At 38.4% G+C, this 15683-nt stretch overlaps 1 protein-coding gene across 1 annotated transcript in view; it reads left to right on the top strand.

Annotated features, from left to right (window-relative positions):
- CDH23 (cadherin related 23) overlaps window positions 1–15683 on the top strand; it is a 726582-nt gene that overhangs the window by 571117 nt on the left and 139782 nt on the right. The window contains exons 33-34 of the mRNA XM_070753910.1: window positions 2411–2560; window positions 5583–5711. Coding sequence (XP_070610011.1) covers window positions 2411–2560; window positions 5583–5711 — 279 coding nt within the window. The remainder of the gene's footprint in view (window positions 1–2410; window positions 2561–5582; window positions 5712–15683) is intronic.

Raw genomic sequence — 15683 nt, 5'->3', positions numbered from 1 at the left:
CTTGTCATCAAAGAGAAGGAGTTCCACTAATATTGAGGTCCTAATCATGAATGGAATTGTCCCTGGAAGAATAGAAAGTCAAACTCTGTAGATCACTGCCAACATTGATATGAACTGATGTCAGAGCATGACTTGTATTGAGATACCAGTTTTAGCAAGGAAAGAAAAGGGTTTGTCACAATCACATGCAGTGAAAGAAAGAGAAATGTATCCCGAATAGTGTTGGGCGAACCCAACGGAGTTCGGGTTCGGCGAACTCACCCGAACTTTGCTGTGAAGTTTGGGTGAGTTCGCCAAACCCAAACCCAAGCAGCAACAAGTCACTGCGGCGTCCTTTTCAGTAAAAATAAACAAGGAGGTAGGGAATTCCCCACTTCCTATTGCTTCCTTTTATTTTTACAGAAAAGGATGCCGCAGCGGCGCTTCAAGCAAAAGTAGGTGGGGAATCCCATGATGGGATTCCAGGGGTGGGGCTTTGACGTCAGGGAGACTACTTCCTGGCCGGCCAAAATGGGAAGGAAGGAGTCTCCATGATGTCAAAGCCCCGCCCCCAGAATCTCTTTGTGGGATTCTCCACCTCCTTTTGCTTGCGGCGCTGCAAGCAAAAGGTGGGAAATCCTACGATGGGATTCCCCACTCTCCTCCCGGGCAACAGCATTTCGCGGTGTTCAAGCGAACGCCGAATCCGAACTTTACCCGAACTTTTTTAAAAGTTCGGGTTCGGGTTCGGCATGCCGAACACTGCAAAGTTCAGCACGAACCCGAACTTTCCAAGTTCGGTTCGCCCAACACTAATCCCGAGCCTTTCTTCGGAAACCAGCTATCCTGGATAATTCTGTCTTTGAAACCTTTAGACAGATAAAGTTTCACAAATAGAGCTATGTTCCCCTCCTTTGAGTGGAGTGCCTTTACAAGCTCTGTTATTTTTAGACATGACAGCATTTCCTTAACTACTTGGCTGAAAATTAGCTCAGATTGATTCTTTAACGCATGTCTGCAGCTGCAATATATCCCTAACAGCCTAACACATTAGTGCAGATATTAAGAGAAAGTTCACACTGTATAGTAAAAATATTTAGTGTTGCTGTGAGAGTTAATGAAGTCATCATTTCTTTGATTTTCCAAGCATTGCTGAATTAGTTTATATGATGGCACCAATGAAGCAGGGTATGTTCCCTCCCTATTAAGTAGGAAGTTTGTCTATTTATATGCTTATTACCAGAATCCTTACATTAGCATTACTGTAACTAGCCAGCTTGCTATCCTGCCCACCCTTGAAATAAAACCTTGCTAAAGCCAGAATGAATTTCCCAAGTTAAACAAATATTAGATTTGGTTGCTATTTTTTTCCCAGTCTTAAAAAAATGGTCTTTCAAATAAGTGCTACCTCCCTTGATGTAAACGATGACTTTAAACCGGGGATGAAACTCAGCAGGTTCTGACAGGTTCTGCAGAACTGGTAGTGGAAATTTTAAGTAGTTCAAAGGACCGGCAAATACCACCTCTGGCTGGCACCAGAGTGGGATGGGAATGGAGATTTTGCAGTATCCTTCGCCTGCCACGCCCACCAAGCCACGCCCAGAGAACTGATAGGGAAAAAGTTTGAATTTCGCCCCTGCTTCAGACAATCCTAAAAGCATAATAATTTTGCTAGGAAAGGTGTGTAAAAGTGCATGGAAAAAACCCCAGTGTTACAGTTTGATTGTTAGGAATGGTGCAAATCACAGATTACCTCCGGAACCGCCTGCTACCGCACGAATCCCAGCGACCGATTAGGTCCCACAGAGTTGGCCTTCTCCGGGCCCCGTCGACTAAACAATGTCGTTTGGCGGGCCCCAGGGGAAGAGCCTTCTCTGTGGCGGCCCCGGCCCTCTGGAACCAACTCCCCCCAGAGATTAGAACTGTCCCCACCCTCCCTGTCTTTCGTAAACTACTCAAGACTCACTTATACCGCCAGGCATGGGGGAGTTGAGATATTACTTCCCCCCAGGCCATTACAAGTTATACATGGTATGTTTGTGTGTATGTTTGGTTTTATAATAAGGGTTTTTAGTTGTTTTATTATTGGACTGTTACATGTTGTTTTTTATCATTGTTGTTAGCCGCCCCGAGTCTGCGGAGAGGAGCGGCATACAAATCCAATAAATAGATAGATAGATAGATAGATAGATAGATAGATAGATAGATAGATAGATAGATAGATAGATAGATAGATAGATACATAGATACATAGATACATAGATAGATAAATACCCATTTGTAAATTTTAGGGCCCTCTTCAATGCTACTGTGGTATATAGGAGCTGCCTTTGAAAAGCCCATTGTTAGCTTGCCATCATTTATTTCTCTATAATGCTGGTTTGCCTTCTGTCCATCAAAAGTATTATTCACACTCCCCTCCACTTGGCAGGTTACTATCACCATATTGGATGAGAACGACAACAGCCCACAGTTCGACATTACTTCCGATTCTTCTGTGAGCATTTCAGAGGACAGCCCTGCCGGACGTCGAATTGCTCTGGTTTTGGCCAGAGATCCCGATGCAGGGAACAATGGACAGGTGACTGCATCATTTCAAAATGTACAGTTCCTAAATTGTAGCTTCCTTAATGTGCGCAGGATTAGAAGGAAATTATGCTTAATTTCTGCATTAACAAACTGAAATTAGTTATGAAAAACTACAGAGTGCATTAGTAATGTATGATTTTGATTATTTATAATCTGGTTTTGTTTTCCTAATTGTTACAACAAATCCATTTTTATTTCATACATCCTACTCCAGGCTGAATTTGTGGTCTTTTCGAGGTAGGTACGCACGATATTCCTGAACGGAGAAATACAACTAATGTCTTAATAATTAAAAGGGATTTATAAATAAAGAAAGACCTGGATAATTTTCCTATATTGGATTTACAAAAGAGGCTTGTTAAAGCTTTCAATAATTTTGTGAGAAGGAACAAAGAAAAGAATGAAAATAAATTAAGATCTAGGACATTATTTGAAGGAACTAAAGATTATTGGAAGCAGAAAAACATCAAGAAGTAGAACGAAAGAATATAAATTTGATTTATTTTGTTTATTTGGTTAAAATACATACACTATCTTGTTATCTCTGGTAATCCTTAATAGACTTTTGCTGATATCAGGATTGAAATGATGAGGTTTTATGAGTTTCTTGATACAGGAAAAACAAACCATTTGTTGTATTTTAGAAGGTAATGAATTATTAAAGTTCTTACATTTGTCATGAATGGAGAATTCATTTTTATATATTTTCTTTTTCTTTATTTTTATTTTTTTATTTCTTTCCTATTTTTCTTTTTTCTCTTTTTTCTCTTCTGTACATTTTCTTTTTATTCTGTTTATTAACTTTTTATTGTTGTGAATTATATCTTTTGACCAAATTACTATAAAAAAAGTAAAAAAATGGGTGCAAAATATTGTTCTTCTTTAAGTTGCACTTTATATGAATTCAGCAACCTTGGGTTTTTTCCAGCTCTGATAAACTTCATATAAAGCGCAGTTTAAAGAAAAACTTAATATTTGCAGCCAATTCAGAGATTTCTCCCGAGACCACATGAAATGCAAAAGATTACAGAAAAATATACACTCTCCCAGAGGCCCCACATTGTTGGCACCAGAAGAGGATAAATTTTGTCCTGGATGGCTATTTCCCCCCCCTGCTCCTCTAATATAAAAAGCCGAAATGACAACTTCCTTTTTGTTGGCTTAATAGATGTCTTCATCAACACTATTTCTTCAGTTCATCAATCCTTCTTTGAGGAGACCTTGTAGAAATTGATGCTGGCAAAAACAGCACTAAATAGTCTCAAAATGACAGTCTCAAAATGGGTGAGCAGTGTGGCCGGGCAGTAGGAAAAGCAAGTAGGATGCTTGGCTGCATAGCTAGAGGTATAACAAGCAGGAAGAGGGAGATTGTGATCCCGCTCTATAGAGCGCTGGTGAGACCACATTTGGAATACCGTGTTCAGTTCTGGAGACCTCACCTACAAAAAGATATTGACAAAATTGAACGGGTCCAAAGACGGGCTACAAGAATGGTGGAAGGTCTTAAGCATAAAACGTATCAGGAAAGACTTCATGAACTCAATCTGTATAGTCTGGAGGACAGAAGGAAAAGGGGGGACATGATCAAAACATTTAAATATGTTAAAGGCTTAAATAAGGTCCAGGAGGGAAGTGTTTTTAATAGGAAAGTGAACACAACAACAAGGGGACACAATCTGAAGTAAGTTGGGGGAAAGATCAAAAGCAACATGAGAAAACATTATTTTACTGAAAGAGTAGTAGATCCTTGGAACAAACTTCCAGCAGACGTGGTTGGTAAATCCACAGTAACTGAATTTAAACATGCCAGGGATAAACATATATCCATCCTAAGATAAAAATACAGGAAATAGTATAAGGGCAGACTAGATGGACCATGAGGTCTTTTTCTATGTTTCTATGTTTTCTATGTAAATATTTTTATAGCTCGCACTGCTCTTTACCACTGAACGAGTCACACCCCATCTCATAAATTAGAATACCATATGAACTTCTTCCTTTTGACTCAGTGTAACTTCTTAGTCTTAGAAAGTAAGATAACTCAGGCTGTATGTCGCCTGAGGCGATTTGTAAGCCAGGTGGCTGTGAAATAACATAGGAAAAAACAGCATCGCAAACCATTTCCTCTAGTGCCCAGAAGCTGCTTAATAGCTAACTTGGGACAATGGGCTTGAAAAGGCTGCAGAGAAAAACCTGAGATGAATTTTTTTTCCACCATTTCATTGCACTAAAAGGAACTCCTTTCAGTATTAAACAGGAAGTGCTTTGCATTTAAGGTGTGGCACATTTCTTTCTTTTCATTTGCTACCTGAGATAACTGTGAACACCCGGGAGTTTCATTCTTAATGGGTAACATCTGCTTTCATACACTTCATTTTGAATTTAAATAGTATCTACTGGTGATGTTCATTCCAAAGACAAAGATGGCATTCATAAGCTCACTTGTTATCTCTTTAAATGATGATCATTTACATATCAGTTTTGCTTCACTAGTTTTTTATATTCACTGAGTCAAACTACCAGATTTAATTTAGCTTCCTCTGCAGTTAAATATCCAATATGTTTTTCCCTTTTTTTAAACAATACAAAATTGTTTTACCTAACCAGTCTTCATTTTAATTGTGGACATATACACATCCAATACTTCCAGGAGAAAACGTCTTGTCTAAGTTTTAGGAACTAAAACTACCAGATTTAATTTAGCTTCCTCTGCAGTTAAATATCCAATATGTTTTTTCCCTTTTTTTAAACCATGAAATATTGTTTTACCTAACCAATCTTCATTTTTAATTGTGGACATATACACATCCAATATTTCCAGGAGAAAACTTCCTGTCTAAGTTTTAGGAAGTATAATTGAGTACAGAATTTGGCTTGCCACCCCATAAAAGAGAAAACCAATGATAAATGAATGAAGTATACACTTTGTTATCCTCTATCAAACGGACTGATTCTCGTCACTTCCTCTGTTCTTCCACACTTTCACTATATATATATTTTTTATTTTTATGCAGGTTGTTTTTTCTCTGGTATCGGGAAATATAGGCAGGGCTTTTGAAATTCGTACAACCAACAGCACCTACGGAGAAGTATTTGTGGCAAGGCCGTTGGATCGGGAACTAATAGAACGCTACACCTTACAGGTAACAGGGAGTGGTGGTTGTTCAAGTTGTACACTACGGTATAGGTAGTCCTCCACCTACAGCCATAGTGCAGCCTGCTCAACATGGTTGTTAAGTGGCGGCGATCATAATGTGTGTCACCCATAAGATCAGCCATATTTCATCACCGTTGTTAAAGCAAATGTGGCAGTTGTAAAGCAAACATTGTTTTTTTTTTTTTTTTTAAATTTATTATTAAAATATAAACATATACATCGTTATATACAACATATGCTACAAGATACAATGCAGGGTATATCACATATAATGGGAAAAGACAGAAGACAAAAAAACAAAAAACAAAAAAAAAAAAACAAAAAACAAACAAACAGATAAAAACAAAACTAATAACAATATCGGCGAATAAGCAGGGGAGTTGAATTAAAAACGAAAATTAAATCTAGATATTTTGCTCAGTTGACATATTTCAAGTAGGTTATCAAGAGTGTTAGAAGCCAGCGTTGCGTTTACATATATTGTTAGGAAGTTCGCAAAAAATAATGATAGGTTTAGATAGTTGAATAAATATACAGTCACATGTAATAATATTAGATAATGAAATACTTTATACCGGATTTGTAACAGTTCGTGGTTTGTTTATTTTTTTTTGGTTTTTAACCTTCTTAAAGCCTATTGGCCTCTCTATTGCTTTCTAGCCATTTATAGAGAGGGTCCCAACAACTGTTAAACGTATCTGCCGGTTCGTTCCTGACTAATAGGGTCAGTTTCGACATTTCTGCGCAGTACATTATTTTCCTAAGTATTGCTTCTTTTGGGGGAAGATCTTCATTTTTCCACCACTGCGCGTATGTAAGTCTTGCTGCGGTAGTTAAGTGGATGATAAGATGAGCTTGGGGTTTTGACAGTTTTTGCCTAATTATACCTAGTAGAAAACACTCAGGGGTTTTGTCGAACGTCAAGTTTAATATTTCCTCAATCCAATTTCCAATCATCACCCAATAGGTTTTGGCTTTACTGCATTCCCACCATAGATGAAAGTAGGTACCCAATTCTTGTTGACATTTCCAGCAGATTGGTGAAAGTTTGTTGTTCACTTTGGTTAATTTAATTGGGGTAATATGCCAACGGTAAAACATTTTGACCAGGTTTTCTTTATAAGAGGTGGCAATGGTCAGTTTGTAGTTCTTTGTCCAAAGTGTTTGCCATTCCTCCTCTTTTATCTCTTTTTTAAGGTCAAAGTGCCATTTCTTGACATTGGATTTTTGGTTGAAAGAGTCCAAATCATTATAATTTAAATAGCCATAGAAGTTTTTGATTATCTTGTCTTGTGGACCTATACATAGTTTATCTAGCAAAGCATTTTTGGTAATCCCGGAATTTTTGGTGTCTTTGTTAAATTTGGTCTGGATCTGAAGGTATTCCCACCATTCCACTTTTTGGCCCAAGCTCTCTAGTTCTAATCTTGTTTTAATTGTCCCATTTGGGTTTAAAATATCTTTATATCTTATTATATTATTTCTCTTCTGTAAATTAGGATGTACATAGGCTTCTAAAGGAGCATACCACATGGGAATTCCTTTGTATAATTTGGTTTTAGTTTTTTTCCAGGTGCCAATTAACGATTTTCTAATCAGGTGGTTGGAGAAGTATTTGTGGGTTGACGGCTTTTCGTCCCAGAGATAGTAATGCCACCCTGCATAGAGGTCGTGGCCTTCTAATTTAAGAAGTCTAGTGTTTAATAAACTCATCCAATCTCTTGTCCAGTCTAGCGATGCAGCAGTATAGTAGTTCTTCCAATTTGGAAGAGCCAGACCGCCCTCTTCTTTTTTCCCTTGTAAGTATTTTAGACGAATTCGGGGCCGTTTGTTTTGCCAGATAAAATTGTTAGTTATTTTGGTCAAATTGGTAAAGAAATCCTGTTTTACTTGTATAGGGATAGTTTGAAATAAAAACAATATTTTAGGCAGAATGTTCATTTTTATGGCTGCTATTCTCCCAAGCAGAGATAGTTGTAAATTCCTCCATTTTGACAAGTCTTTACTTATCTTGTCCAGTAATATGTCGTAATTATTTGATTTCAAGCTTGACACTCTATTTGTCAAATTGATGCCAAGGTATTTGATTTTTGTGACAATTTGAATATCCAACTTAGCAGATAAAATATCTTTTTGTGCTTGTTGCATGTTTTTTGTTAAAATTTGGGTTTTAGTTTTGTTTATTTTAAGGCCTGCCACTGTACCATATTCTTCCAGAACTTCTAATAATTTAGGGCCTGATTTTAAAGGATCTTCTAAGATTAATACCAAATCGTCTGCGAAAGCTTGGAGCTTATAAATTTCTTTCTTGCAGTTTAGACCCCGTATGTCTTCCTTGTCTCTAATTATTCTTGTTAGTACCTCAAGAGTTAAAATGAATAGTAACGGGGACAATGGACAACCTTGTCTTGTGCCTTTGTGTAAAGAGATTTTGGATGATGTATCTCCGTTGAGGATTATATAGGCCGATTGGACAGAGTAAATAGCTTTTATCGCGTTAATAAATTTGGGGCCAAATTCCATATATTCAAGCTGTTTTATCATAAATTTCCAGGATACATTGTCGAAGGCCTTCTGGGCGTCGAGAAATATTAACGCCACTTGTTTCTCATTGTGGGCTTCATAGTATTCGAGCGTGTCGAGTACAATTCTAATATTATTCTTTAGCTGTCTCCCGGGGAGAAAACCGTTCTGATCTGGATGTATAAAATAATTTAAAAAACTTTTGATTCTATTCGCTAAGATAGAGGTGAATATCTTGTAATCTGCATTTAAGAGAGAGATCGGGCGATAATTAGCTATGTCTGTATGGTCTGTATCTTTTTTTGGAATTAACGCTAGGTTTGCTTCTGTCCATGAATTTGGGATTTTGCCTCTATCTAGAGCTTCATTTAACGTCTCTAAAAAGGCTTTTTCCATTTCTTTAGGGAGGTCTTTATAAAGTTCTGTGGGGAGTCCATCCGGACCTGGTGCTTTGTTGTTTTTTTGATTTTTAATTACTTCCTTTAGTTCTGTTTCAGTAATCGGTTTATTGATTATATTGACCATTTCTTGGGGTACTTTAGGGAGTTTAGCCTGATCTAGGATTTCTTGAATTTTTACGTCTTGGGTATTATTTTGTGTAGTTTCAGAGTATTCATATAGTTTACTATAAAAATCGCTAGCAATCGTTTTTTTCCTTTCCAAGTCATGACAAGGTTCCCCATTTTTGTTTTTTAAGCAGTTTATCAGTTTCTTTTCCTTTTGCTTCCTGAGCTTATTAGCTAGCCATTTGCTAGGTTTGTTGGCATTCTCAAAATTGTATTGATTATTTCTTTTTATTTGTTGTGCCCATTTTTGTTGGTCAATTAAGTTTAGTTGGTGTTTAATATGTAGCATATTTTGTTTGATTTCTTTTTTAGTGGGGAAGTTCTGAAGTTCTTCTTCTAAAGCCCTGTACTCTTCTTCTAAATTAGCTAACTTCTGTTTTTTTTGTTTAAATTCTCTAGCCATGAATGATATAGCTATCCCTCTAATAACAGCTTTGGCTGTATCCCAAACATTTTGAAGGCTAGTGTCCTCTTTTAAATTTTCTTGGAAGAAATAGTTCATTTCAGTTTTAAGTTTTTGCTTAAAATCTTCCTGACTTAGAATAGATTTCTGGAGCGACCAACTACAACTCTGTTTATTCCCTTTCCAACAAACTTTGAGCGCACTGTGATCTGAAATATAATTGGGTTCTATATCTATCGAGTGGATTTTGGTGTTGATTTCTATTGTCGTCCAGACCATATCCAATCTTGACCAAGATTGATGCCTATCAGAATAAAAGGTAAATTTTTTAAGTTTGGGGTTTCTGTCCCTCCAGCTATCTTTCAATTTTAGTTCTTTAGTTAGATCGAAAAAGGATTTAGGTAGTATTCTTCTCTTTTGTTTAGTCTTTTTGTCATTCTTATAGTCCATTTCATTGTTAGTTATGCCATTAAAGTCACCTAATAAGCAGATGTTCTCAGTGGAATGTTCTCTGATGGTGAATAATAGTTTTTTGTAAAAATTTTCTTGGCCTTCGTTCGGGGCATAAATATTTATTAAAGTTATTTTGTCTTTTTCTATAGTAAGTTCTAAAATTAATATTCTACCTTCTCTATCTTTATATTTCAATTCAGCTTGAATATTAGGATTGATATAACATATTACACCTCTCTTTTTTTCCCCCGCAAGCGACGTAAACAGATTTCCAAGTTTATTTCTTTTGAGTAGGTGCTCATATTTTTTTTTAATGTGTACTTCTTGCAATGCAATAATGTCGAAGTTTAATTTAGCTAATTTATTTAAAGTTTGGCTTCTTTTTTTTGGTGCATTTAGGCCATTTATGTTAATTGAGTAAAGTTCAATTCCTTTGTTTAATTTTTCTTGTGACAAGTTTAAGTTATCTGTACTTGGGTCTTGTTGCCCTAGTGCTTCTAGTTTCTTTTGGATATCCTGTATAGCCATTGTTGCCTAAAGTTAGTTTATCAGTAGCCTGAGTTCTTTCTAGACTTGTTGGGCTCTGTTCTATAGGTTGTACGCTAGTGGAAGGGAGAGTCGTTATTCCGGTATCGTCTTGGTTTTCAGGAGTTCGGTCGGTAGAGAAATTTTTGTCGAAAAATTCCTCAGCTTTTTCGACAGAATCTATTTTTATTTTCCTATCTTGCCAGGTCACCAGCATACCCTCTGGGACCAGCCATCTGAAATTTATATTGTGTCTGGTCAGTTTCGCTGACAGAAAGGTGTATGGCCTACGAAGGTCTCTGACGTGTTTTGGGACCTGTTTTAATATTACCAATTGTCTCCCTTTATGTTCTATAGGGTCTTCCCGGGCTCTGTGAAGGATTTCGTCCCTGACTGATTTTTTGATAAATTTGATATGGACTTCTTTGGGGAGGTTGTGGCGTCTAGCGTAATTAGTGTTTATACGATAGGCTTCATCGATTTCGTTTAGCATTGTATCCTTTTCAATGCCCAGAGCCTTTGAAAGGATATCAGCCATAACATCTGGCAGGTCTTCACTTTTTTCCTCCCTAAGATTTTGAAATCTGAGATATTGGTTAGCTTTTTCGCTCTCTAATTGAATTACTGTGTTCTCTAAATCTTTGTTGGCGAGGATTAATTTATCTGTCAGGTCTTCCATTTGTTTGTGCTCTTGGTCTATTTTGTCTTCTAAGACCTGTATCCTCTGTTCTTGTTTAGTCATTTGTTGTTGAAAAGCCTCGTGCTTTTTGTCCATGTTCTGCATCCACTCTTTTAAAGCAAACATTGTTAAGGAAACCTATTGTTCACTATGGTCTAGTTTTGCTGAAAACCAGAAGTAAATATGAGTTATTGACAAATAATATCATAAAAAGTAGTAAAATAATAATAATAATAATAATAATAATAATAATAATAATAATAATAATAATTTGAATAATAAAAATTCTAGAAGCCAGGAGTATTACATCCCAGCAACCGGTTAGGTCCCACAGAGTCGGCCTTCTTCGGGTCCCGTCGACTAAACAATGTCATCTGGCGGGACCCAGGGGAAGAGCCTTCTCTGTGGTGGCTCTGACCCTCTGGAACCAGCTCCCCCCCTGAGATTAGGATTGCCCCCACCAGTGTTCCCTCTAATTTTTTTTTGGGGTGGGCAGAAATGTATACTGTCGGAGCAGCAGTCCCTTCGGGACTGGGCGGCACAGAAATAATAAATGAATGAATGAATGAATGAACGAACGAACGAACAAACAAACAAACAAACAAACAAACAAAAAACCCACCCTGTTTTGCCTGAGAATTTCAAAATAAAATACTGTACTGTGTGTCTATAACAGTGAGCTCATAATAGGGCACCTCTATCAATATCAAAATGCCACTTAAATAGTTGAGCTAGTTTCAAACTAGATTTTGATTTTCTTTCTCTCTTCCTTACTCCCATTCTTTTTCTTTCTCTTTTCCTTCCTCTCTTTTTTCTATCTGTTTCTCTCTCTTCCTCTCTTCCTCTCTCTCTCCTTCCCTCTCGCTCTTTCCCTCTCAGCTTCTGGGCAGGTTTGGAAAACTCTGAGTTGATGATGATTTTTAAGTGAGCAATTGCTCACTGCTCAGCTTAGAGGGAACTATGGCCCCCACCCTCCCTGCCTTTCATAAACTCCTTAAAACCCACCTCTGCTGTCAGGCATGGGGGAACTAAAACATCTCCCCCTTGCCCATGTTGTTTTGCCATTTGATTGATTGTGTGCTTGTTTTTTATATATATTGGGATTGTTTCATGAATTTCTTAACTTAAAATTGTAATTGAATTGGTGGGCATTGGATTTGTCACTATGTACTGTTTTTTACTATTGTTGTGAGCCGCCCCGAGTCTGCGGAGAGGGGCGGCATATAAATCCAATAAATCTAATCTAAATCTAATCTTATATCAAACTTCTATTCCAAAGAAGAATTAGAATTTGTAGGAGGGAAAAAAATCTGATCTGTAGTTTAGTAAACTCATGGCTCCGGTGCAGATGTGGCTTCCGACTTCCGACTGACCGAATTCTGAAGTATAACACACCAGACATCCTGATTGTGGAGAAAAAGAAAGTATGGATCATCGACATCACAATCCCAGGGGACAGCAGAATTGAGGAGAAGCAGCTAGAGAGATTAGTGAAATACGAAGATCTAAAAATCGAGCTGCAACAACTCTGGCATAAGCCTGTGAAAGTGGTCCCAGTGGTACTTGGCACGCTGGGCGCAGTGCCAAAGGATCTCAGCGGACATTTGAAAACCATCGGAATTGACAAAATCTCCATCTGTCAATTGCAGAAGGCTGCTTTACTGGGATGAGCAAACATAATTCGCCGCTACATCACGCAGTCCTAGGTGCTTGGGAAGCGCCCGACTGGTGATGAAATATGAAATCCAGCATAGTGATCTCATTTGCTGTGTTGTATTGACATAATAATAATAATTTAGTAGATTTGTATGCCGCCTCTCTCCGTAGATTCGGAGCTTGACTACAAGAAACTGCAAATGGCCATAAATGCAGGCGAGTTGCTAAGTGCCTGAAATGATGTGACCATGGAGGGCGGGGGGGGGGTCATCAGAACTGGGCTATAAGTACCCCTGGCGAGATCTGTCAGAACTTCAAACAGTTGCTGTGACCATTATAGGACTACCTATAATGCCTTTTGTGGTGTTTATGTAAGTAATTGGGTCTCAGGGCAATAAGAAAGCCCTCTCATTGTTCCTTAATCTGAGTATTGCATTGGCAGTTCTGTGTTACCAAAAACTGCAGAAGAGAAGGATTTAGGGGTAGTGATTTCTGACAGTCTCAAAATGGGTGATCAGTGTGGTCGGGCAGTAGGAAAAGCAAGTAGGATGCTTGGCTGCATAGCTAGAGGTATAACAAGCAGGAAGAGGGAGATTGTGATCCCCTTATATAGAGCGCTGGTGAGACCACATTTGGAATACTGTGTTCAGTTCTGGAGACCTCACCTACAAAAAGATATTGACAAAATTGAACGGGTCCAAAGACGGGCTACAAGAATGGTGGAAGGTCTTAAGCATAAAACCTATCAGGAAAGACTTAATGAACTCAATCTGTATAGTCTGGAGGACAGAAGGAAAAGGGGGGACATTTAAATATGTTAAAGGGTTAAATAAGGTTCAGGAGGGAAGTGTTTTTAATAGGAAAGTGAACACAAGAACAAGGGGACACAATCTGACGTTGGTTGGGGGAAAGATCAAAAGCAACATGAGAAAATATTATTTCACTGAAAGAATAGTAGATCCTTGGAACAAACTTCCAGCAGACGTGGTTGGTAAATCCACAGTAACCGAATTTAAACATGCCTGGGATAAACATTTATCCATTGTAAGATAAAATACAGGAAATAGTATAAGGGCAGACTAGATGGACCATGAGGTCTTTTTCTGCCGTCAGTCTTCTATGTTTCTATGTTTCTATGATCTACACATCTACAGATGTGGCCAGGAATAGCTTTGCACGGATATATCTCTTGGGACATTTGTGCCTATTTCCAGTGCTATTTATGGTTGCTCGTGCCTTAGGTAGTTCCCGACTGGACTGTTGCACTGATCTAAATAAGGGGCTGCCTTTGAAGAGTATTCAGAAGCTTCAGTTGGTCTAGAACAGGAATCTCCAACCTCAGCAATTTTAAGACTTCTGGACTTCAACTTCCAGAATCTAGGAGTTGAAGTTCACAAGTCTTAATGTTGCCAAGATTAGAGACCCCTAGTCTAGAATGTAGGAGCATGTGTAATATTGATCAACTATGGCATGTCCATCTAACACACTGATCTACACTGATTCCCAATGGATCTCAATCAATATACTGGTTCATGTGTAATACACCATATGGCACAAAACCAAGTTCCCTATGGGAACATCTATCCCAATGTCACCTGGAAGAACTTAGTCAGGTCTTCTTTGTCATCACGAATGCCTTATGGCTGGAGTCCTCAACCCCTGGGCTCTAGCCAGTGGTGGGCTAGGATCTGGAATGGTAAATTGTGAGGTGTTGCCCTAGTTCAGCTCCAATGTGCATGTATGTGCCAACCAGTTGATTTTTGGCTTGCACAGAGGCTCTGGGAAGGCATTTTTTGCTTCCAGAGAGCCTCAGGGGGATTGGGGAGGACGTTTTTACACTCGCCTGGCTCCAGGGAAGCCTTTGAAGCCTGTGTGGGGCAAACCACAAGCCTACTGGGCCCATCAGAAGTTGGGAAACAGGACGTTTCCGGCCTCCAGAGGGCCTCCGGAGGAGGGGGTGGGGGAAGCTGTTTTTGCCTTCCCCAGACATTGAATTATGGGTGTGGGCACTTGGGCATGCATGATACCGTGCGCCCACACTCTTTCGGCACCCGAGGGAAAAAAGGTTCACCATCACTGTACTAGAACATCAAGACCTAAGTCTCTAAATTTTGGACTCTGGAATTCAGAGAGACACAAACCAATGATAAATCTAGTTCAGAGTTTTAATCCTGGAGCAGCTAAGAGATGTTTCTGGAAAGTCCACAATCAGAACATAAGGACAATGTTTAGGCAGGAGCTTTGCACTAAAATCCCTCTTATGTTTTAACTATGTGATATGAAGGAATTAATCCATTATTTTTGTCCCTTCCCTTTTGTCCTTTTCTTATGTTATATCCTGCTTGAAATACTGTCCAAAACTGCGTAGCAATATTCTAAGAATGATCATGAAGCTGTTTAATATATGCAATGCTATTTTCAATTGTTTTCTTATTTAGCAAAGTTTTCTGTGTATCATCTATCCCGCCATGCGTTTATCTACTATTGGGCATTGGGCCAGAATACATCCGGAACCGCCTTCTACTGCACGAATCCCAGCGGCCGATAAGGTCCCACAGAGTTGGCCTTCTCCGGGTCCCATCGACCAAACAATGTCGTTTGGCGGGCCCCAGGGGAAGAGCTTTCTCTGTGGCGGCCCCGGCCCTCTGGAATCAACTCCCCCCAGAGATTAGAACGGCCCCCACCCTCCTTGTCTTTCGCAAATTACTGAAGACCCACCTTTGTCACCAGGCAGGGGGAGTTAGGATATTCCTTCCCCTAGGCCATTACAAGTTATGTATGGTATGTTTGGTTTTTTTATAATAAGGGTTTTTAGTTGTTTTATTAAATTGGATTGTTACATGTTGTTGTTTTTTTATCATTGTTGTTAGCCACCCTGAGTCTGTGGAGAGGGGCGGCATATAAATCCAATTAATAATAATAATAATAATAATAATAATAATAATAACGGTTATCTTCTATCTTTCTATCTACTAGCTATTTTCTATCTATCATCTAGCTAGCTATCTTCTAGCTATCTCTTATGCACTATTGATCTACTAATTAATCAACTCTATAATTTTTTAGCTAGCTAGCTAGTTATCATTTATGATCTATCAGTGAAACACTAGCTTGTTTCAGTAAAAGAAATATTTCTGCTCTTGCATATAAATA

The sequence above is a fragment of the Erythrolamprus reginae genome, chromosome 5, assembly GCF_031021105.1.
Source record: "Erythrolamprus reginae isolate rEryReg1 chromosome 5, rEryReg1.hap1, whole genome shotgun sequence".
Taxonomy (NCBI): domain Eukaryota; kingdom Metazoa; phylum Chordata; class Lepidosauria; order Squamata; family Dipsadidae; genus Erythrolamprus; species Erythrolamprus reginae.
Note: the sequence above shows the minus strand (reverse complement) of the source record. Positions and strands in the feature narration are given on the sequence as shown.